This window comes from Marmota monax, unplaced genomic scaffold, assembly GCF_021218885.2.
Source record: "Marmota monax isolate L192 unplaced genomic scaffold, Marmota_monax_Labrador192_F-V1.1 WCK01_AAM20220418_F8-fsc00013, whole genome shotgun sequence".
Lineage (NCBI taxonomy): Eukaryota > Metazoa > Chordata > Mammalia > Rodentia > Sciuridae > Marmota > Marmota monax.
Genome location: NW_026692202.1, coordinates 7,718,371 through 7,743,795, shown reverse-complemented (window position 1 = coordinate 7,743,795; position 25,425 = coordinate 7,718,371). Strand labels below are relative to the sequence as shown.

At 30.0% G+C, this 25,425-nt stretch overlaps 1 protein-coding gene across 3 annotated transcripts in view; it reads left to right on the top strand.

Moving 5' to 3' along the window:
* Grik2 (glutamate ionotropic receptor kainate type subunit 2) overlaps nt 1-25,425 on the top strand; it is a 669,837-nt gene that overhangs the window by 496,970 nt on the left and 147,442 nt on the right. For all 3 annotated transcript variants that reach the window (XM_058575396.1, XM_058575405.1, XM_046430718.2), the window contains 2 exons: nt 18,428-18,546; nt 22,242-22,459. In XM_058575396.1, coding sequence (XP_058431379.1) covers nt 18,428-18,546; nt 22,242-22,459 — 337 coding nt within the window. The remainder of the gene's footprint in view (nt 1-18,427; nt 18,547-22,241; nt 22,460-25,425) is intronic.

The window sequence follows — 25,425 nt, the reverse complement described above, 5'->3', positions numbered from 1 at the left end:
GTTTTCCCCTTAGTCCCTCATTTATTTTTTAAACCAGTAAATAGATTCCAATGTAATGTTTTCTTTCATTTCTCTCAAGGTCATTTGAATTTCCTTTTTTCCCATTCCCCTTTCTTCTTCCCTGTTCATCTGGTTAGTGTGGAGTACACATTATTGTATTTCTTCATTCCTTCAGTTCTATTCTTTGTGACTCTTGTTTATTGGCTCCTTTTTCTTAGTTCTTTATTCTTTTGACCAAACATATTGTTTGGTATGTATTTAATTAGGAATCTTCTGAAAATTTCATTTGTTATATTGCCTTTTATTGTTTAAAATATACATTAAAAGATGAAGATTGGCTACATCAGTAAAAAATCTTTGTGCTATTTTATGTGCAGTTGCCTTATGTACTAATATTTATTACATTTGCTCATTATTGTCCTTCATGTAGTTTTGAGAATATGTGAATGTCCTTTTCTAAACAAATTTGAATGAAGTAAGATTTTTCCCCAGTTTACCTATCCTGATTATTCTCTCTTTTCAGCAAAAATGAGTATATGTAATGTGAATATTCTTACCTTAAACATTATAATTTTATGAAAATTTTAGGAACTATAACTCAATGTTATCATAGAAGATGAAAGAGGATGGAGAAAGAGAGTAGAGGCAATAAGATTTAAGATAAATAATGAATAATTTTATGTAATAGTGTTCATTAATTTATTAAATTTGCTATGTTTAATTAACAAATTTGCAGTACATAATGTCTAAACCATGAGTTCATACATTCAAGGAATAGTATTTCTATGAATTGACAGATCTAAATGATGAGTAGAAATGTAAACTGTTCATACAAAGTAGCAGATACACACAAATTAAAGCAAAAGAAATAAAACAAACATTTTGATGAGAGCATTATAAATTTCTTTTGAAATAACAAAGTAATTTTACACAACTCTCTTATTTTATACATAAGAAAATTAAGGGCTTCAAGTGGTTGAAAGACTTCCTGAAAGTCACATAGTCAAAAGTTTGGCAGGACTAGATATCAGTCTCCCAAATATAGAATAGGAATGAATATTTTCTCAAAAAACAATATGTAATGTTTAAAATTATTAATAAAACAAAATCTCAAAGTAAAAAAGATTATTAAAAACCTTTATTAAATAGAGAGAAGTTTTTATCTGAGGGATAAAGCATCATCAGTAAAAATTTGATTAAATTATTGGATCTGATATTAATGTAGAAGAGATTTTGATTTTAAATATTTTGACAAATTCTATTGAAATATCTCAACTTATGAGACAACTTTTAGAAACATGATTATTTTGATAATGTCTTGGAAATCTCTACAAAGTGGTACAAAAATGAAAAATTTAAAGCCCTTTAATACATACTAAGAGGGGTTTGGAGTTTAGTGGAAAATTTTGGACATTTAAGAAAGAAAAGTATCATTTTTATGATGATCATTTGGGATTTAGAACGAGTACCTGTTGCTTGAAGTTGGAGCAGTCTATTTATTTAACGAAGCAGATAGTCAATCTTGAGAAGAAAAAAAATATTTTGAGAAATTAAAGAACTGATAGCTCAGAGAAATGAAGAGACACAGATGGGCTTCTTGGCCTTCTTTCATGAACACATTTTCAATTTTATTGGCTAGGACATAAAGCTCTCTAAAAATAAATTAAAAATGCAAAATAAAAATGCATCTTTTAGAAATATATAAATGTTTATTGTCCTTTCAAATAAATAAATAGTGTTTATATGGGTGTATATGCATAAAAACAGACATACTTATCTATGTGTTCATATATATATACATATATATGTAATATGCATACACATAAAAGAACACCGTATATATAGAATATATATATATATATATATATATACACACACACACACACACACATATATATACAGATATTTATTCTCAATGACCAGGAGTCAAATCCATTTTTAATTGCTAAGAAATATTACAAATATAAAATTCATGTTAATATATAAACCTAATATAAAAAAGCAATGATAGAAATAAAAATATAATTGGAGATGATTGCAGTTTTGAAAACACATAAATTGATATAAATGATATAATGTATAAAATTCATTATTTAATAATTATTTTAAATAATTCTAAAAATATTACATGCAATAATAGAACTTTAGCATTAAAAAGAGTCATTTAAATTGTTTTTGATAGTTTCTACAGAATAAGAGTAGCATTTGTTGAATATTACCAGTGGCAACTTTTTCTTACATTAAAGAAAAAATGAAATATGTGATTTGTAACCTAATGTATGAATATTGCTAATTACACCAAGTTACAGAGAATAATTCTTTTCACTAAAATTATTATATACAAATTTAAATATAAATAAATGTAATTGTATGACCATTGACAAATATAATTTTATTCTGCTTTATGGTCCACTTTATTAGGAAATTTTTGTTATTAAAGCACATAGTATAATTTAGCAAATGTTATACTTTTCTGTGGAAGTTATTAACTTTATTCTAAAACTTTATATCTAATGTAGAAGGAATATAAATGAAAATAATTTTGCAGATTTCAGTGATTAATTGAGAATTTATGTCTTCACTTTAAATTCAATCAGTGGTTACTAATCTACTATATACTGCTATCATGTATCTTATTTTGATCATGTCTCATAAAACTGCAACTCTTTGCATCATCTACTTTTCATATTTATTTAGAGCAACATAAAATGCTACTCTAACTAGGTAATTTTAAAAATTCTTTATAATATCTCAATAAACTTATTTTTCCTGAATTTTAGCTTATTTTAATTAATTGACTAAAATGAAAATTCTGTGATCTAAATCAATGTACCTTTACAACTATTAAATGTTCCTCCAAATACAGAACTTCTTATTTAAAAGTAACTGTGCTCTATTTTGCATTTTTAATCCCATATTTCCATTCTTTCTTGTACATTTTGGAAAGTAAAACAATTTTTTCCCCCACAAAATAAACTAAATATCACACAGAGGGCATAGAGGCACACGATCAATGTCAACCTTATATAGGAACCATCTAATTATTTATGGTTGTATTTTCTAAAATCTATTTCTGAGAATAAACTGCACTGATTTAAATAATCCAGTTATAAGAAATGTAGAGCAGAATTAGCAAAATCATGGAAATATAGAAATAGAGTAGTAATTTTCTGATAGTATATTTGTAAAACAGAGGTTTCAGGGAACAAGTCCTAACAACCTTCACTTTAATTTTAGGAAAATGCTGAAGACATGGTTTTGGCCAAACAAAACATACCTGAAACATGAGTTTGTCACTTCTGTTGACAAACCATAGAAATCATTAAAATAATTGCATGTTCATTCTTTGAATAGAGTATAAAAAGGGTAGAAGTTCATAGGCGACCTTCCAAATTAATTTAGCTGGCTTTAAATTCCAAAACTTATAGGGAGCCTGGTGGGTTGTTAGGCTGAATGATGGGGAGGGTTGCAAGACACATCTTCAATGTTTGTACAAAGCTACTTATTTGTGATGAGAATCATACCATATTTGTTAAAATAATTAGGAATATTACCTACCTTCTAAAAACATGTCAAATTTAACATTACCTGCATCCAAATAGCAGAATATTATCATATTCTAGAGCTTGTTTCAACATAATAGAGTAATTTGAGACAATATCTTTTTATGGTGATGAGGAAATATATAAAATGCTGTATTAATTATTGATACTCAAGTTATATAAAAAGCCAAAACATTAACAAGTTTTCTAAATCATCATTTTGATTCAAATGTGTTCCTATCCCCGTTTATTACACTATTCAGTTAATCTTTGTGGCTGTGATCCTATTTATTTAAAATAAAGTTTACAATTAACTTTGTTTTAATGTATGAGAAAATTAACTCATATTTGTAAAGAGAAATTTTATTTGAATCGAAGCCAGTATGTTTCGCAGTGAAGTAAAATCTCTAAACATATTAGCGATTCATGCATTAGAGAAGAAAATAATTTAACAAGGTCAAAATCCAACCTAATCTTATATTTGCCTTGGCACAAGTGAAAAAAGCAGACAAAATATATTTCCCTATTCTTAATATGATGGAAGTTAGAAATTAGATACGTATGGATGTTATCAACTCAAACCAAGTTTAAGTATTTTGTAATTTTGTGAGGTTTTTTTCTTTTTTGCAAATATGTGGCATGCATTTATGAATAAAGCACAAAACTCTAATTACATTGCATATCTGAACATGTACATTTAACCACATAGTTTTTGGTTGTTTATCTTAATTTTAAAATTTTGTACAAATTATAGCAAAACCTGCATTTAAATAATAGATTTTTTTTGTCTACTTGAAATTAAAACAAGTAAGGTGGAACAGAGGGCTAAACAATGCTCTAGACATTTCAATAAAGATGACCATAAATAGAAACCACCACAAGCCATACTCCCTGGATCATGCACTGCCACTAATCATTTCTTTAAGTGTCTGTATGCATTATCAGAGTTAATTGTACCTTTCAGTTGATTAACTTCATGTATAAAAGTATGCATGTCTTAAAGAGAAGCAGCCAATCACTGCACTTGTTATTGCTTTCTTTTCACTACCATGTAAATATTAGGGCCATTTTAACTCATATAAGAAAAGAAATGAACTGAAAAGGAGACGATAAATTACTTTTGAAAAAAATGGAGCTAGTTTGAGTTGGTTGCACATACAAGAAAGATAGAAAGGAGAGTTGTATGAATAATGAATGATGATGCTCCGGGTATGGAGCTACAGTAGTACACTTTCCAAGCTCCTCACCAACATGGAATACCCACCCACATACCACCACTAAATCATTTGCCTCTTTGCATGGAAGTGTTACACATTTAAGCTTTTTTGGTTAGTATGTTCCATTAATATATTTTTTTATACTTACGTATTTGATTTAAATAACCTTTTCAGCTAGAAATCAAGATTTTGAATGTTTTCACTGTAAGGAAATTATAACTGTTTGAGGAGACAAATCTGTTTTACCCCAGTTTAAATATTTTTCCATTTGTAAATAATTGCCAAAGGGAAACTACTTATTTTGAGAACTATAAAAAGTTTCATAAGCTGAACAATTTTCCAGCCCTGTCATATACAATAGTAAGAAATAAATGATAAACTCACACTAAATTATGACTCATAAAGAGATAAAAGTTTTCAAAGGTTGGCTGGCTACTGTTCACAATGCTTGTAATTATAGTAAGTTGGGAGCCTGAGACAGGAGGATTGCAAGTATGAGGCCAAACTCAGCAATTTAGAGTCCCTGTCTCAAAATATAAAGGTCTGGGTATGCATTTCAGGGATTAAGCACTCCTGAGTTCAGTTCCCAGTACCACAAATACACAAAAGTTTTCAAAGCCCTTGCCAAGGGAAAACTTTCAAAACTACCTTTTTTGTAATCATAATTAAAATAAGTATCTGGAAAGAAATGAGCTATAGTTGCATTATTTTTATAAAGCTTTTACAAGAGCATAACTCATAATTATGCTTGCAATGTCTGCCTTTGTGTGTAGATAGATAATAAGTAAGAATATACTTTGAAAGAATAACGAAATCTTGGATTACCAATTTTAAAAGAAAGCTTTAATGATGACCAAAAGTAGCTTTCTCACTCCACAGAATCAGAAATTAAGGATGAGAAAGAAGAAAGCAAATAATGATACATAATAAGGCAAATAGTAATGGAAAACATCTCAGTAATTCACTCTCATGTATAAGTTCAGCAATGTCTGTCTATATATATAGCATTTAATGTCTATATTTTCTATATGTATAAGCCTATATATATATATATATTTATAAATGCCTATAAAATAGTTTTTAATTTAGAAGCAATTGCATTTCAGGAAAAACAAAGAAAAGGACTTTCATCAATTTGCCCATATTGGGTGAAAAAAATATTTGAAGGTGATAAAATTGAATTCAAAGTGACAAATTAGTTTTTGAGTGTTTCTTAAAATTTTCTTAAATAAACTATAGTATACTTCTAAAGTTGCTGAGATGATGTGATTAATGGTTTCTGATTCTCTGAGAGGTTAATATACATAAAAATTATATAGAGATCTTATAAATACTTTAGAGATACTTGAATGCAGTGTATAGACACACCAGGTGTACTGAATGAAGGAAACGCCTATAAAAATACACAACATATTTTTAAACTTTTAAGGAATTCAGTAAATAAATATATTTTCTTATAGTAAAATGCTTATCTGAGTAGTATTAGTATATTTGCTACTGTTTCAGAATATTTTAATTTAGGTGCTATTAATTTAAAGATTAACCTAGATGTCTTCTACATTTCGAGTTAATCTTTATAATAATCAGATTTATTTGTTTAAACATTTGAGTGTTTAAATATTTTTATCTTTTAATACTACCCTTCTACTTCATCTTGATTCTGCCTCAAATGGAAGAACTTATTCTCCAGAATCTTATTTTAAAAATGATTCTAACAATGTTTTCATTCAAGCTCTTCACCAAACATTCTTTTTTCTCATTGAAGAAATCACATTAATAGAGAAAAGAGAACTTGAGAACTTTTAGCCCTAAACAATCATTTTGCAGGGAAGGAAAGTGAGATGAAGTGACTTGTCTTACTACACAATTAGTGAAAGAAAGAGAAAAAAAATGCAGAAAGAACCATAGACATGACTGAACAATCTGTTACATCAAAGTATCAATTGTATTTTTCACCAACTTGCACAGAGGCATTAAAGCATTTCATACAACTACAGGCAAAAAAGCAGAAAATATGACCTTGTGTTAGGTAATCAGAGAAAGAGTAGGATCCTTTAAAAATTCATTTTCAGGACAGCCAGAAAAAAAATATATGCTTTCTAAGTGTGGAAAGGATTCCCAGTCTCAATCCTACATCGCTGTCAGCTCTCAGTATTTATGTGCACCTCTTTAATTCATGCTCAAGGATTATGTTATCGACAGTGATTACCAGGGTGGGAAAGCTGTGCTTCAAAGGTCTGAATAATGGCTAAGCCTCTCTTCTCTCTGTGCACATTTAAAAGCAGAGCTTTCATTCAGAGCCAAGATTCTGCTAACAGGGGTGGTATTATTGTTCCTACTCCTCAGTTTCATGAAGAGATTTGTTGTTTCTTGGAATTTTGAGCAACCTCATCTAGTTTCATGTGTTTTCTTTTCTTTTTTTTTTCTTGTACTATTAAAAAATAACTTATGCCAACTTTTTTTGTGGGCTATTTCCACTGAGGCTGGCTTTATACAACAGTTGCTTGAGGTTATTAATATTATTCTCTACTTTTAAAGGAAATGCATCCTAAGAGCCTAGGGTCTGCAGACCAGCCATAGCTTAGATCTCATGAATCAGTCTATAGAGAAAAATTAAGTTTATGATTAGAGTCATAGAGAGTTAATTTTGTAACTTCTCTTAATTTATAGGTTGATAGTCATTACAGTATTTTGTTTATTATTCAGAGAAAGATTTATCTGGATAAAATATAGAAATTGTTTCATTCTGATTTCATTTTATTATCTTTGGATTTAAAGTAGTAGGATTTATTCTGACTGTAGTTTATGAAATAATCCTACACAGGAAGTAGATCACAAAAGAGCCAGGTAGGCAGGGTAAACAGACAATGAAGACAAATACTATTTGTTCAAAGCATCAGATATTGATGAACTGTTGGTATTAACACATTGCACCTGCTTGATAACATGGAAAATGAAAAACAAATAAAGATAAATCTTTGTAATTGTTTTATAAACTCCACAATATTTCTTTATCATATCTAAGAAACTCTCGTGTACTATTTGTTGAAAAGCATTGTTATAATAATTATTCAAAAAGAGAGCAATTCTCCTCTGAATCTTTGACATCTAGTGGTATAACATATTATTGTTAACACTGAAGAAAATACTAAAGGAGTATTTTAATGTATACATAGACTAAATGAAATAACACTATTCACTGAATACGAATTCTATTTCTAGTATTGTTTTATTTCCTTTTAAGATATATGAAATTAAAATGACATACTCTTTTCCTTTAAAGAGTCTGTTATCACAAAAAGTAAATTAGACTTTAAGAGATGAAGAAAATAGTATTAAAAAGAGCATAATGGATAAAGCATTTCAAATGGAGAAGGTTAAATTAAGTATATCATATCCTCTTCCATTAAAGGGCTTTTCATCCAATAGTTAAGTTAGATTTTAAAATATAAGTAGGATATTAATTAATGGACAAAAATGGAGATATAATTCAGTTGGAAGAAGGAATATCGAGTGTTATATTAATTCCATTTAAGATGTTAAAATGAATTCTACTTGGAGCTATTGTTTTGGTTTATTAAAGAAAACTGTAAGATTTTTTATTAGGACAATGGGAACTTTGAATGTATGAGAGTTTTCTAAAGTCTTGAAAGTTAGGCAGAAAAGGTTGGAGTAAATTGGACAGCAATATTGATTTCTTGCATGTTTTGGGTTAAATAATAAAGAGTATTAAAGATTGTGAAGATTTACCTAATAGTTATATGTTGAATGGACGAAAAAAAAATATGTAGATAAGAAAATCAAAAGGCAGGGAGATCTTTTGAGTTAGATAATTCAATGTTCAAGCTAAAATTATAATAATATGGGGATGGTGAAATGGGAATTGAAGGACCAATTAAATGTTGTTTTGCAGGAAAAAAAAAAGAAATGTGGTGATGGGGTGGATACAAGACATTGAAGGAGAAAGACAAGTGATTTCTAGAATTTTCATCTGAATAGTTGGAAAACGCCTAGATTCCTGTCAAACTGGTTGAGTATTGACAGAATATTAGTTTGTAACAGGATGGATGAACATTTGATATTGGTCATGCTGGGTTTAATATACCTCCAGACTGAGATTTCTTGTAAGTAGCTGGAAATAAATAACTGGAGCAATGGAGATTCATAAGTGAGATTCTGCTAGATTCTGCTAGTTAATTCCAGATCAACAAGAAATTATACCAAAAACAAATACATAAAAATAACAAAAGAGCTAGCTTTACAGTGATATGGATAATAATGACTGTATGAGGAATATATTTACATTACAGTCCTTGCAGTGTTGGAGTTACTTTGGTTTGTAGTGTGAAGTCATGTTACTTATCTGAACAATGTGTTTGAAATGAGAATAGACTGTAAAAATTGTCACACTTTCTATTTAGACATCTTTTATCACAGTGTTAGTGACTAGCTAGTAAATTGCCATAGTTTTTATTTATTCTTTACAAAGGAGACCATAAGTCTATGAATGACAGGTAACTCTTAAGCCTTAAGCCTTGAAGTGAATTGTTTACATCCAATTGTGTTTACTTGACAGAAAGTTATCTTTGTAAATTGTAAACTGTTATATTATGCACAGTTTATATAATAATGTTTTCCAATTGGTTTGTTCATTTCTTCCTTAACCATAGTTTAACTTCATTCATCTTCAAAACTTCACCATATCATTTTACATTATGAAATCTTTTCTTTTACATTTGAACATAGAAAACAAACTATTGCCTTAAATAATATCCTGCTCATTAATGATTTGGAAGGTAATTAAAATTAATTATACCTAAGAGGGATATTTCCTTAGAAACTAGTTCTTAAAATATGTAAAATATGCACAATTTAAAAAATCCCATAAGGCTTGTGTGACTCATTCTAAAACACCTACACACAGTTAATTTTTTAAATGTACAGATTTAATTTATGGGGCAAAAACAATATGAAATATATGTTGTCACTGATAACTTAAAATTGCAAAATAGGACATATAATTGCTGATATAGAATACCTGTTATCCTTAGTTCTGAAAAGAGATTATTAACCTATTAAAATCTATATTTGGAATGAACCACAGTACAAGTTTTCTGGCTAGTAAGAGCATTTAGAAATACTTTAGAAAGTTAAGAAAGAAAACAACAGCAAGCAAATAAACAATAAGTTATAAAAATGATGTATACTTCTAAAATATATGTAGATCATTCCCATAAAGCAGTATCTCAAAATCAGTTTGGTATGTTGGTGGAGCAGGCCACTGAAAAGATACAATTGTTTCATTTGGTATGGAATAAATCAGTATTTGAGGAAATTATCTATATCTTAAACTTCTTATAGCACTATAAATGATATCTGCACTGATTAAACTTGAGGGAGTTTTCACCTAAGGTTCTTGTCGTGAACTCTTGGATTTATGTTGGTGTTAGTAAGATAATCTAGGTGCAGTGTTTGAGATGGTGCATTTTCCACTTATGTGACCTTACCTTTGACAATTGTTTATAGTAAGCAGGTAAATTTTTTTAAGGTTACTTCTTGATATTGTTTTTTGAGATCCAATTTAATTTTAAATGAATACTTTTGAAAAATAAGCAGTCTTCCCTCAAAGTATTTTTCTTATTGTTGTTTTGTTTTTCTCTTCTAATATGTTGAGCTAAATTTCTTTACCTTGATTTATTTTGTCAAAGTTGTTAGGATGGCTCACAAAAATGTCTTGTAACAATTCTTTCTGGATTCAAAGAGATAAGTTTTCCTGTCAGAGTAGAAAAAGAAATCTTCTATTCCATGTATAAAATAGTTAGGATTCAGGAGGCAATGGTAAAGTATTGAGTAAAGATAATAGTGTAAAAAGAATTTAGACTTCAAATCCGTTTGAATATTTCTCATCTATGAATATATTGTATGGTTTTAATTTTTGAACTATTTTATTATTAGGCTTGGTATGGTGGTAAATAAAATTAGCATAAATTTTATGGTATTTTTAAAAGAAATCAGATAGTAGTTAATGTATTTAGTAACCAAGACCTGAACTTTTGCTGAAAATTTCCGGATTTTTTTATATTCTGTTAATGTCATTTGCATGATGACCAAATCTTAGGTTTTTGAACCATCTCAAGATGAATATTTTAGACTCTAAAAATACAGGCCATACATGAATTTTTTTTAAAAAAAGGATAAAACAAGGAGCATTCTATTGAGTGAAAATTGAGCAATTCCTCATTTATTAGAGGATTGAAATATTAGAAATAGTATCTTTCTGTCACTGGTACATGAATTAGATCATTGGAATTTCCTTTTATTTTTGATAAAGATTGAAATGCCAACTAGGATGGATAACAATAGAGTAGAGACTTTGTCACAGGAGAGCTCCACTGTAAACCTGGCTCTACCCTTCTGTGTTCTCTTGGGCAGATTCCTGATCTATATGAAACTCATTTTTTATACTAATAATAACGATGTTATTAGGTCTTTTGTTACAGTTTAAAACAACATAGCATAGCTGGTTGTTTTATAAATGGTGGGTATGACATAAACTAGGTGATAATTATGTGTCTCATGTCCAGTAGTTTATTGAAGTTGCTTTATATAGTGTGCCTTAATTGGTTCTTTCATGTATTGTTCTAAACTCTTTTGTTTAGTAGAAGTCATGGTTGCTTTTCAAAGATATGAGAAGCTCTTATTTTATGTTGCTTCCATTAGAATTGTTATAAAAATGACATGATTTCTACTGGATGCTCATGTGTTATTGTAGAGATGGTCGGGTTGTCTATTATCTTTAAGTCTGTAAAGAGCCCATTTCCCTTATTTTCTAAAATTTAATCTGCCTTCCTGCCAAGTATGACAGCTTTTATACCTGTCTGTCTTCATGGCATTCCTGAGTTAATCTATCAGGAATTCTCACCCCCTCTCAATAGTAAAGTCACCCTGATGGGTATCATTCCATTTAGCTTAAATTTCTAGAAACACTGTTTCATATTTGGCTATTTGACTTAATTATGGAAATAGCTATGAAATTCACTGCCATGTTCTGCTTCTGAAGTAAAGAATATCAAAGATTTCATGCTCCTCGAGCGCATTAGCACCAAACTGGCCTGATCATCTATGTTCAAACAACACATGGCTGTTTTTAGTAATTGCCAAAGGCTGAAGTGTGGTGTTCTTTAAACAAACAAACAACAAAAAGAAAAAACAAAATTGGCAACATGACATATAGTATTTCTGTGAAGAGTTTAAATGTATATAGATGTTCTATATAGCAATTACCCAATTCTCATTTCTCCATGATATAATCAGGTTAGCATTACCTTATTACCTACTTTACTAAAGAAAAATGAATGGTATAACTTATTAACAATGATAATTTTTATTTCTTTTAAGAATCCTTTATTTTATTCAATAAAATGCATGAATTCTTGGTAAATAATTACCATCATTTAAAATAATCTAGTTTTACAAATCAGATAAATAAATAACAATTGAAAATTGAAATATCTAACTTTTGATTTTTTAGTTACTTGGAACTTAAACTGAAAAGGAGTAAGGGATCATGAGTTTAATAATCTGACCATGAAAGGAAAAACAAAGACACCATCTCAAGTGGTGTATAATGCTAAACAGCTTTTTATTTATTGTACTTGAATGTTTGTACATATTTGCCTTTGAAAATAATTGTGTTTATATTCTTTAAGACAAATTCAAATGAAGCTATTTATTATACCTATTTTAACCTGTTTAGCCCCATGTGTAAAATGAGGTCAGACATTACCTTGTCAACTAATTAGGCAGAATAAGACCAATAAAAACCAGAATCTAGTAACTACAGGTAAACCTTCAAACAAGATTTTTTTTTAAATTTATCATAGGTCAGGTAAATGTTGAGGATTATTGTATAGTAATAATTACAGTGAAATAAGCAACTTATAGAGAATTTAAATTCTGATATATGAAGAATACACATTATGAAAAGGTCATTTAAGCTAAAGGAAAAAGGAAAAACATGCATTAAAATATGTGGAATTATAGAACCAATGCTCAAAAGTAAAAGTAATACATAATGTTATAAAATCTATTTTGAACTCTTCACTAATTATAATGCAGTTTGTTTCTAAATGATAAAGTATTCAAATTAATGTTGAATTAGCATTTTGTAGGATGTAGTAAAAGTATTTCCTAAGTGAGCAGTAGATTATTTCATATATTCTCTAAATTATTTCTTTGATATAAGGATACAGAGAAAGTAATTTTTACACAAAGATTATATGCTTTTAGCTAATATTTATGTGGCAATGTATAACATGCTAAATGCTATGCATATATTATCTCTCATACTCAGCTTTCCCCCTTTTTTATAGATGAATATTCAGCTCAATAAGATTTAGTCATCTGTCACCAACTGCAAAAAATAAATATGTGATCAGACATTAAGTCCTCTAACCTCAAACCTTATGCTCATTGTAGTATACCTCTCTTCATCACTGAAGTAATACAAATAATAATGATAATGGTAATGATGAGGATAATGATAAAAGCCTATCTTTCAAAGATCTCAGGAAAAATTGGGAATACAGAATTAATCACAAAAACTCCAATAGTAGAACACAAGGAAATAGATAATATATATAGATTTGAAATAAGTCAACTTTGGGTTCAAAGTAAACATAATAGAATTACAGAAAGGAATAGGATAAAAACTAGTTGACTGAATCAACTGAAAGAAAGAGAACTTTCTATTTAATACAAACAGCATAGATAAAAACATAATGAAGCATTTGGTCAGTATGTGTAATATTTTGACTAAAGGTCAAATATTGAGTAATACAGCATAGAAGCTTGAAGTTCAGGGGCAAAGAATATCAAACCTGACTCTGACAAATTGGTTGATTCTAGAGAAGGGGAGTTGCAAAATGCATACCTTAGTGTGAAGATAGTTTTAAAAGACAAAATAGAGAAAAGAAAACCAAGAGGAAGTGCCCTTTTGGAAGCCCATGATTCAGAACTGAGATGAAAGTACAGTAGAAGTTGGTGGAATCAATCAAAGAGGCAATATTTTAAAAGAAGTTTATATATTCTAAACACATTTTGAATTTAAGGAAGGAAACTAAAAGAAAAAATAAGAGTCTCAAGAACTCAGAGAAGTGATATACCAATTTAAATGTGGTAAAATTGAAAAGGAGAATTCATATGGTAGAAGTTATAGGGTTCAGTTAAAACATGTTAAGCATGAGGTAATGGTGAGCCATGTAAGAGGTAATTTACAGAGTTGGATGGAGAAATACTGAGGGAGAATTTATGACTGCAAGTTGAGAATTTTGTAATCATCAGCATAAAGGTTAGGCCATGAGTATTTTAGATGATTAAAGAGGAAGGAACAATCTGAAAGCTGAGAACAAGTCATGGGAGATGCCCTTTAAGTGGGGAAGAAAGTACAGAAGCAGGAGTGCACACTACAAAAATTAAAGAGAAGATATTGTTTGATAATAATGTTATTAGAAGTTCAAAATTGATTTAAAAACCGACTTGAAGGAATCTGAATTAAAAAAGAAGATTTTAAATGTCCATTATTTCCAAAAAATTGTACTGGAGATTGGAGGAGACATAAAGATAAATCCAAAACTGTATTTGCCTGTGTTAGTTTTAGAATCTAATAGAAAAGAGGAGAAATGTATGTGCATGAATTTATAGTGAAAAAATCAGATTTTGATAAGTACAACTTGAAATTCTCAGTGCTGCAGATGATGGAGGCAAGAGAAAGATATCAATGCTATTCAAATAAATACTCTGTCTACAAAGAAAAACCTTGCTTGGGGAGATAACCTGAAATACAGTATATTGCATCACAAGACAGTTATTTCTTTCTCATTCATGATCTATAGGAAAACAGTTCAAGACTGGTTGGGCAGCTTTATTATCCTCAGCACAGGGCTTCCAATACTTCTCTATGCCTCATGTGTCCTAAAGAAGCAGAAAAAGAGATTATAGGGAAAATACCTAAAAAAGCATCCTCGGAAAGTTGCCTTCTGTCCATATTTCAAAACTCAAATTGAATTGCTTAACAAAAGAAGGTAGAAAGAATAGGTTTAGGTAAGCAACAATGTTCTCAGTAAAACTCAGGGAGAAAAGTGAATAAGGAGGGTGGGCATCAGTTTCTGTTACAGATATCCTCTAAGAGAGAGAAGCACAAAAGCTATGTTTATATGATGCTACTGGGTGGAACTGCAGGAGAGATGTACAATCTGAGGATCTGTGGAGTGTATATTAGGGAATTACAAGCTGAATGACATGAGAAAATGAATTGGTAAAAATAAATATAGACTTTTTTTGGAAAAGTGGCTAATAGCTGAACTGAGAGGAGAATAGGATTTGCAAGAAAAAGTACATAATATTGGATATATGGTCCTAATATTTTGGAATGAAATGTAAAGATATCATTAATTCCACACTTAAGTCTAGATGATTTTTCTATTTATTATGGAAATGACTGAAGACTTATTTTTAATAGATTTGTGATATTGTCGGAATTTAGAAGTTAAAATTTTGCAATAAACAGAGGAAAGTCTAATTAGGATAGCATTGCTACACGATATGACAACCTATAATGTCAATGGGATAGATGGAGAAAGAGACATTCTGGAGGTATACTGATATAATTTGGCAACTGTTTGAAGTTTAGGCTTGTGAGGTAAAAGAATGTGAACAACTAAAGATAACTCACTGGGTGTTCAGCATAAGCAAGCTAAGGGCTAGTGGCAAGATTACTGCAATTGTTCACAGATGCTGGATTTGATGTTTTTAGCACATGGGGAGGCAATAAATAGGGAAGGATGAGGGAAAGAAATTATGAATTAATATTGGACCTATCACTTTTGAAAAGTCAAATTATTGAAAATGCACTTTAGGTCAAGAAAGTGATTAGGGTTAAAATACATAGATTTGAAGCAATTCAAATAATTTTATGAGAAGAAAAATATTAATTTGGAAGGCAATAGAATTTTTATGTATCTGGGTTAAACCCAAGGGTGCTTAACCACAGAATGACATCCCCAACCGTTTTTATTTTTTGATACAGGATCTCACTAAGTTGCTTACGCCCTCACCTAATAGAAGGTTTAAAAGTGAATCTGAAGGAATTGGAAGGTGAAAACAGATACTGAAAAAAAAAATTGTTGGAAATAAAGAGGATAGAGTTAAGAGGAATAGTTAATCTTGGAAGGATGAAGGGATTTAGTTTAGAAAGAAATGAAGGATGGTACTAGAGCTATGCTGACAAAAGTGAAGAAAAGGAAGCATACCATGGAGAAAGGAGTACAGGGCTAGGGAGTGAGTGTGTGCTAGAGGTGTTTCTTGGAAGTGGGAATTTGAGAAGAAAAGAAGTGACTTACATTTCTACCATTAGAAGACTGTTAGTGAGTCAAAACAAAACAAAGAACAGTTTCCCAAGTATTACCAGGAGGAGCAAATTAGAACCTCAATTTATACATTTTTGTTGGCTAGGTTTGCATCTTTGGAGACTTAGTCATCTGAATCCCTGAAGTCTAAGGGAGAAAAGCCAGAAAAAATAAGAGGTGAATGTAGAGGTTCCTCCTTCTTTCCCTCTCTCCCTTTCTTCTTTCTTTCCTTTCTTCTTTGTTATTTTCTTCTAATATATGTATGGAAAGGCAATCAGACCCTAGATTTGTATATTATCACCTCCCCAACATGGCCACCACACCACTCTCCCCTCATTTAGTAGAATCCCTTAACTTGTCTATATAAAACCCAAGGGCTCATGGAACTCTGAGATAACTAGTAATCTCAGTCAGCCAAATTATACAGTTCTGACCCGGTAGATATATTTCTAAGATCTGTCTTGGGATATAGCTAAATGTAGCTCTTAGAGACCAGCTTTATGTTTATAGTTCATACTTTTCAAGAAGAGTATGTTTTAAAAAAAATAAACTTAGAATTTCAATATGGGAACTGTAAGTGAAATCACATTTATTGAAAAATATTATTGTTCCATGTATTAAGCAATTGCAATCTACAGAAACTATAATAATTCAAAGAAACCTTACAATTATTACTAGTTAGGCCTTACTACTATTCTCATTTTTGAGGTGGGGGAACCAAGGGCATGTAGTTATGAGGGTAGAGATGTACGGAGCCCATAATCTTCTACTAGATTACATTGCCTCCCATGAATAATGAATTTTTAGATAATTTAAAATTCTAATATTTAAAAGAAAACATCATTGTTTAAAGACTGATGGCCAACATTCTGATTCCAGGAAATATTTTTTAAAATGTGTACAAACTGTCTTCACTTGCATAAAAGGAGGGAATTGAAATAAAAATATCTACAACCAAAGCTACTTATATTTTAGACAGACACAACGAATCAGATCAGAGTGTTTAATTACTATTCAATGAACCTTTCTATTCAGTGTGTCAGTTTAACTTAGGGAACCAAACAAAACACTTCTTTGTTTGTCAAGGATAGGCAATTAAAGCAAGGGTATTCTAAAATTACATTAGAAAGATGAAAATGGTTTGTTTGATCTTGGAATTCTAATATATCAGAAAATTATTGTGAAGAAAATTGGGCTCTCTGAAGTGACAGATACATTATTCAAATAACTTTGATTGAATGTAAGATTTTTTAATGCTTTCATAAATGGCACATATACTAATTTGTTTTATAAAAGAGTGGCTTTAAATTTTGAGATATTGGGGAAAATATATTGTTGGTTTAGTAATTAGAATGAGTATATTTAATTATGGGGATGGCGTTTTGAATAGTTCTATTAATTGATAAATATATCTGGATTATATTAGCATAAATTAATTTATGTGAGCAGTTGACAATTTGAAAAGTTCTCAATTTGAATATATGAAAGATGTTCATAATATTTCTAAAACCATCTGTAACTGACCTTGAGATTAGATTTGATTTTCTTTATCTTAAAAAAGTGATTCAAATGAATTATATATCTGAAGCCAAATAAGTGGAAAACAGACAGCCTCAGTATGCATTCCTGCTTCTAACACTGCTTTGATATCATGCCTATTGGTGTGTGATCTGAGATCTGAAATGATCTCAGAAGCATGTTATTCAGAGTTGAGTTTGTTACACATCAAGACATAAACCCACAATACTATTTTCTTAGGTATGCAAATATACATTGATTATTTGACTCTTGGTCACATTGGTGGTTTCTATTATATGATAACAAACTCAAGATGATTTTCTAGTTTTTCTCCTGTCTTTAACAATTTTTTCACAATCTTAAAAAATGTGTTCCTTTCATAGCTGTTTATTTTCTACTTTAATGATTCTCTAGGTTTTTAAAAAAATTTTTTAAAAACTTCTGTGCATGAAAAAGACTGGGTCTTAAAAATACTGTTGATGTATTGATAAACATATTTTATTCTCACAAGTAAAATAGAGTAAAGAAATGCCATTTGTTATCTTAATATGGAAATAACTGATAAGGGCAGGGGTATTTAAAATCTAACACTTGCTGTCATACATATGCAATCTTAGTATAAGAATGCCTTTCTGATTTCTATTTAATCTTATCTGTCTTTTTGTTTCTCTTACAGCAAAAGTGCTGGATAGAATTTCTTCTCACTGCAATTTAAATATATTCTTTTTTCTGTCAATTACCACAGGTTTAGTCCCTATGAGTGGTATAATCCACACCCTTGCAATCCTGACTCAGACGTGGTGGAAAACAATTTTACCTTGCTAAATAGTTTCTGGTTTGGAGTTGGAGCTCTCATGCAGCAAGGTATACGATTCAGCCTGCTATTTCCTTTGGGCACCATGTCCCACTCTTTGCTGGGGGTGACAGCTCTTGCTGGCACAAGTCGCTTGCATGGGTGCCTCTGTGCATGTAACCATAATCCAGCTTTTCCATCTACCTAATGCATTTAGGCCTTCTCAAATCCCATCCAAGAGAGATTCTGAGAAACAATTAGCTTTTGCAAATTCACATGGAGTATACTCATCTAATTTTTTTTTCTTAACCCACAGTAGGTATATCACTTCATAGATAACCAAGCTAACCTGATTCATTAGCCAGAAGCTGCATTTAAAGTACTACTAAAATTACATCTCCTTGAGACAAGAATACAGTTCAATACTCCTGTTTCCTGTCTCATTTTGATGTAAAAAATGTCTCCTCTTTCATATTAATTCCTGTTGATTAGATGCATTTATATTGCATGATTACTAAATCTACTGCATATACATTTGCAAAATTAAAAAAATAAAATATTTAGAGATAACTTTCTGAGTAAAATATTAGCTGCATCTGATAGCTTATAAAGAATATAAAATATTGCATGCTCAGTGGTGCATGCAAAACACTTTTCCATAATTTAAAATTTATAATATGAATGTTAAAAGTAAAGGTTGTATTTTAGAAAATGATAGAATACATGTAATAAGATGTCTTAGTGGTTCATGAATTTTATTATATTAGTGTTGGTTTTACCAAGTAGAATTTTAATTTTTGATACTGTGATTTCTTTTATTTATCCTTTAATATTTAAATAAAATTTAGGAAATTAATATATTAAACAATTATTCAAAATATGCTATTTTACTAATCAAAGTCTAGACTGTTGTGTACATTTAAAATGTAATATTTTTAAGTTGTAAATTTAGTAAGTATAGCAAAATGTCCAAGATTTTAACATTGGACAATGCATGGAGTAAGAAAAAAAAAAAAAACATATTCCTTCCTAACAGTCATTCCACCTACTACATTTTATCGTACATTTGGGTGGTATATTTATTATCCACTTTGGAGAAAGTTATGCAATGATTGCATTACATATCTGGAATGAAATTGTGTTAAATTATAAAATGTTTATAAAAAGGACACTATGCCATTGTATGCTTATTTATACACTAAATCCATTAATTCATTACTGTTTCTTTTCTAAATTACATCTAAAGTAAGAATAAATAATGTGAAAAAATTGAAAGAAAAAATAATTTATCAATAAATAATATTTAATACATGTAATAAGCAAAATATTAGTTGAATTAATTATTTCCTTAAAAATTATGAATATATGTATATTATATATATGCATATGCATATATATGTATGTATATATATGTATATATATATATATATATATATATATAAAAATGATGAACTAACTAATCTCTTTGTAGCATCTCTTTCTAAATAACTTTAAAATTCAAAGTCAGTAGTTGTATTTTCCCTTTCCTACATTTTGCGTCCAAGGTAAGGATTTTTTTCCTTAGGCATACTCTACACTTGGAAGATAGTATTGGGATTATTTTAAAATAGTAGTGAATGAAAACCTGCCTTTAGAATAAACTTCTCTTATAAGTAGCATTGAGAATACAATTTACCTAGGAAAATTGCTAGTCACCTGCTAATAACTAGTTTTAATAGTCCAGAGTGAGTTATCCTCAAACTGAAGGTCTTATGATAATGATTTTGTTTTTTAAATTTTTATTCCATTTAGAAAAAAATTGTTTTTTAAAACTTATATTTCCTAAAATAGTTGGAGGTCTATAGGATTTATATATTCATAAGGTGATCTTGATATCAGTAGTAGAAATTATAAATAAGACTCTGTGATATCTCTGAAGATAAGTAATCCAAGAAATGAAAAAATTCAAATATACATTTGCTTTGCCACATAACTACTTCACTGCTGGTGGATACATGAAAGAGGAACCCATACTATTCTGGCTGATGCCCAGCTCCCCAGGAATTAGTGGGATATAGTGCTGGACATGACGTTACCTTGAGTACATGACAGTCAGCCCCTAACCAGGCTCTGATTCACAAGCCTAGGAGGTATTCGCTTTCGGTCCTTGGGTAAGATAAAAACTTGTGGTAATTGGGCCATTTTTGTCAAATGTCTCCACTATTCTTTCCTTTCCCAGTCTTGTTTGACCTTATTGGTGTTCTTGTTTTTAAAAATTAAAAAAAAAAAAAAAGTAAAATAAGCAGCTCAAAGCTGCTGTCAATCATCTTGAGAGTGTTTTAGTGTTTCAGTGTCCGAGTGTGTGTCTGACAGGGCCTAGGAGCAACTACATCAGAAAGGTACTTTTCTGTCTTTTTTTTTTTCCTTACAGAGTGGTAGGCAGAGTCTGGAGCTGGAGTTGGCTGTCATGTCCAAGTCTGTCTGCTTTTAAAATTTTGTTTGTTTGTTTTAAATTGCAAGGGTAAGATGAACTGCAGTGCAAGATGGGCTGTTTTGATATAGTACAATCATGATACCACTTATTTTTCAATGTTAACATGAATAATTTTATTTTTTTCTTTCCATCTAAAGATGTGTTACCTTACTGCATCAGTAATCATATTAAAGATCTGACTGTAAAATAAATCAGCAAAAGGAGTCCATCTTTGCTTCATTCCATTTTACTCAAACCCTATTAAAAGTTATGTACTTTTTGATTATAGATTCAAAATAATTAAAAGTGAATGGTAATATATTTTATACATACATCCACAAATTTAATTTACATTTTAATAAAAAAGCCCACATTCTGATATATCTTCAACATTAAAAATGTAAATAATATGGTAAAATTATAATAGAATTTAATTCATAGAAGACCAAATTTTAAAGTTGCTAGGGTGTTATTTTATAACCTAAACGAATTAAAATTAATAATATTCAAAGGTAAAATCTAATTCCTAGATCCTATTTTTTTTATTTATACCATGGGCAGACAACTCCAGCCATATATTTTGATATATATATACATATATATGAAATGTGATACATATGTATAAAAATAAATTTGTAACAACTTGAGTACTTATTCTTACCCTAACTTACTTCATAAAGGCTAACCATAGTGATGGGAGATATTTGCTTATTCAATTATAATATAAGGTAGAAAATTATTTGCTACCTCATATTAAAATAAATACTGGGCTAAAGCCCCACATCATCTCTAAAGAATGTGGGTAATTAAAATTATTTTACTATTATACACCATTACTTTTTAAAGTGATGAAATAGACAAAATATTTGTGCTACTTGCACATGAAAAATGAAACTACAGGAAGGTTGTAAAAAAATGGATGTCAGCATATGTTAAGTCATTTCCTCTGAAATTCACAAAAATAATAACAATATGAAAATCTACACATTGGCTTATAAACTGGAAAGTTTTTCCCTCTCTCTTTTAATGCTAATTTACAAAGAATTTAACTCATTAATATTTTAACTACACCTTCTCAGGTAGAGCTAGAGTCTCCTGTCACTATATGTAAACATGAACATCCTAGAGAATTCTCTATTTTCTGAAATTAGCTTCTGCTCTCCCAATGGTTGTTGCTTGCTTACTAAAGCAATATATAAATCTGTGACATAAGCTTTTATTACACGGTGATTCCATTCTGCCACTGTGACCAAAGTATTTGATTGCTGATCAAATTCTCTGTATTCGTTTCACCTTTCCCCCAATCTCTGTTAGGTTCTGAGCTCATGCCCAAAGCGCTCTCCACCAGGATAGTGGGAGGCATTTGGTGGTTTTTCACACTTATCATCATTTCTTCGTATACTGCTAATTTAGCCGCCTTTCTGACAGTGGAACGCATGGAATCTCCTATTGACTCTGCTGATGATTTAGCTAAACAAACCAAGATAGAGTATGGAGCAGTAGAGGATGGTGCAACCATGACTTTTTTCAAGGTAAGTCCCACTGGCTATCTAAAATTTATATGTTAAATATTATTATTTATGCAGGATAATTGATAGCATATAACTCAAGGGGTAGAAAGTTGTACACTTCACCTGTGTCCACGAAAGTGAATCATTTTGATATGTGAATATTGCCAGGAGCTTTTGCTTTACAAGTAAGTATTCTACTCTTATTTCAAAGAGTATCTGCCCAAAGGAAACATCTTTTTTTCTCAACAAGGTTTTATCTTTTAATGAAAAAATAATATGTTTGTTGAAAATTAAATAGTTGTAGATTTGGATTCTACAAGGCTTGGTTAATCAGAAAAGAAGCCTTACATGTAAGATTGTTTCCCATGTATACATTTATTTCTGTCAAAATGAGGCAGGAGATGAGAACAAAAAGAAAAATCAGTTCTTATTGTCTGTACAGTTATTCATCTAGTATTCTGCAAGATAGGGTCTGGAAATAGGATACCCTATTGAATTCACTTTGGTTTCCAAAAGAACAGCCCTCTGGAACACTTACATGGGAATTATAATTTTGCACAATTCCTGGAATATAGAGCACCTTATTCTCTTTATTACTCCTCTCTTTCTACTCCTGTTTTCTTACCAATCCAAAGTAGATCAGATAGGGAGATTTTACTTTAAGGAGTATCAATTTATAATTCCTTTAATATTTTATAAAGTATTTTTCAGGCTTTTAGAGAGTGGGCAAAATTTTTAAACACTAAAATTTCCTTTCAGTGTTCCTATAAATGCAATAGGTAGTTCTATTGCACAGTAGAAGTAGTAGATTTTTTCTTAAATAATTGGTTCAAGCTATAAAATAAATTCCTTCATCAAGCATGCACCAAGTGCCTATTGAGTGCCAGAAACTGCACTACTGGTTAGGTATTCTACAAAAACTATGACCTCATTATCACTTTCAAGGAGATTGCAGTCAAGTTGATAACAGAAGAATAGGTCAACAATCAGAAAACAGGATTTTATGTGATTTAAAACAGCAATTTTGCAATATTATGCAATTTTCTTGGTAAAAATTCATGCAAAACTTTCAACTTTCTTTACAAAGTTCTGAAAGACACCAAATTTCCAAAGAATGTGATAGATTCTCTTAGCTCCTTAAAGTCTTAATTATTTTTCTGAATGAATTTCTCATATGGGTAGGTTAAAGACTGAATGCATACTTCATATTTAATTACCCATTCATTAATTCTTAATGAAATGCATTGAATAACTAAAATATGAGTAAAACAATTTTCTCAGAGTGGTATTATTTGACATTAAGGGTAATTGATCAATTTTTTTCAAATTAAATATATAGAATTATTAGAGATTTCCTTTCTAATAATACTGATTTTGAGATTTTTATTTTTATTTTAAGAAACTAGTTGATGAAATTCTTAAAAGCTCAATGTTAGTGTCAAAAAATTTTCAGGGAGTGAATACATGTTGCATTGAAATTATTACAGTATCCAAGTGCCTTTTGAAGTTGAATTTGAAAAATAACACAAATAAAGTACCTATCAGTGATTTGACACCAGAAATGTTTATATCAATTTCACAAATATTTCATGGCCTTAATTTCATTTTTATTTTAAGAAGACTCAAATATCTTATTTCAAAGCCTAATGTATTATTAGCAAAGTTCCCTTGGAAAAAAATAGTTCCAAAAAATAATTCTCTTTTTTCTCCTTATGTCATTTTTCTTTTTTAAGGTTATTTTCCTCCTTGTTTGTCTTTTCAATCTTTTGTTCTTTTTTCTTCTTTTTAGTTCAGCTGCTCTCTGCCGTGTCATTTTTTTCCTACCTTCACTTTTCCTTGCTACCGGCTTTTCTTCTTACTCTTTCATCTCCTGCACACAAGGGTGCCTCTAGCACCTGGAGAAAATTGACATGAAGCAACTTTCTGTTTCCAACAGCACAGACTTTCTTCAGAATTGAAGCCTTCTGGATTATACACTATTTACAATAAAAACCATACAGTGATAATTGCTAAGTTGACAATTACCTTATGTTGTTAACTATCACATGCTGAATTCTTACTGTTAAAATCAGAAAGAAAAAAAGCCCTGAGTCTTAGAGAACATTATATGTTGATTTTTCTTTAGTATTTTAGTGTGGTCCTAAAGATTCTCTTTCCAACTTTATGTTTTGGCTCGTTAAAATATATAACTATACTAACTATGGTATAAAAAAAAATTCTAGCACTCTAGGATTCAAATAAATGTATCCTTACTTTGAAATCCTACAGTGAACTAGAAACTATTCTGTACTATGTATTTATATTTTATACCACCCTTTCATTTTTTAATTAACAGCCATACATACAAACACTATAGGAAGCACCTTCAGGCATTGACTTTTAAAGGAATTTCCATTACGTTTCTACTAATTTAATAAGACCCTTAACTTATTGTTCTGGAAGGCTCAGTTCCCAAAAATTATTTTAAAACTAACAGCTATTTCAGTACAAGTAAGATTGGCTCAAGATATCTGGCCATAAAGCAGGTGAGCCCTCAGTATTACAAAGTCACAGGCAGAGTTACAATGTTGCTCTACCACAGCAAATAATTCTATTTCCAAAAACAGACTTGATTTTGTTCACTAACTCGTATGTATATTGTCTTTGAGAAGAGGTCTTCCTTCCTCTCTTCTATATCCATTGTGCTATCCACATATTCTCTCCAGGGATAAATATAAAGCCATAACTAAAAAAAGTAATAATTCAAAATCAAACTGCTTCTCCAGTTTTATCCAAGGAAACTAAATGAACTGGATGGCATCACTAGTGTGTTCTTGGTCATATTTAGATAAAAAAAAATAGATGAGAGATCAGGAGTTTCATTAAAAAGCATTAAAAGAGGAATCAAATCCTCCATTTTGGAAATCTAAGAATTTTGTGTACTGGAGTTAAAATCTCACTCCAGGCCTAAACAAAATGCTACCAAACAAGTGTATTCTTTTCTCCCT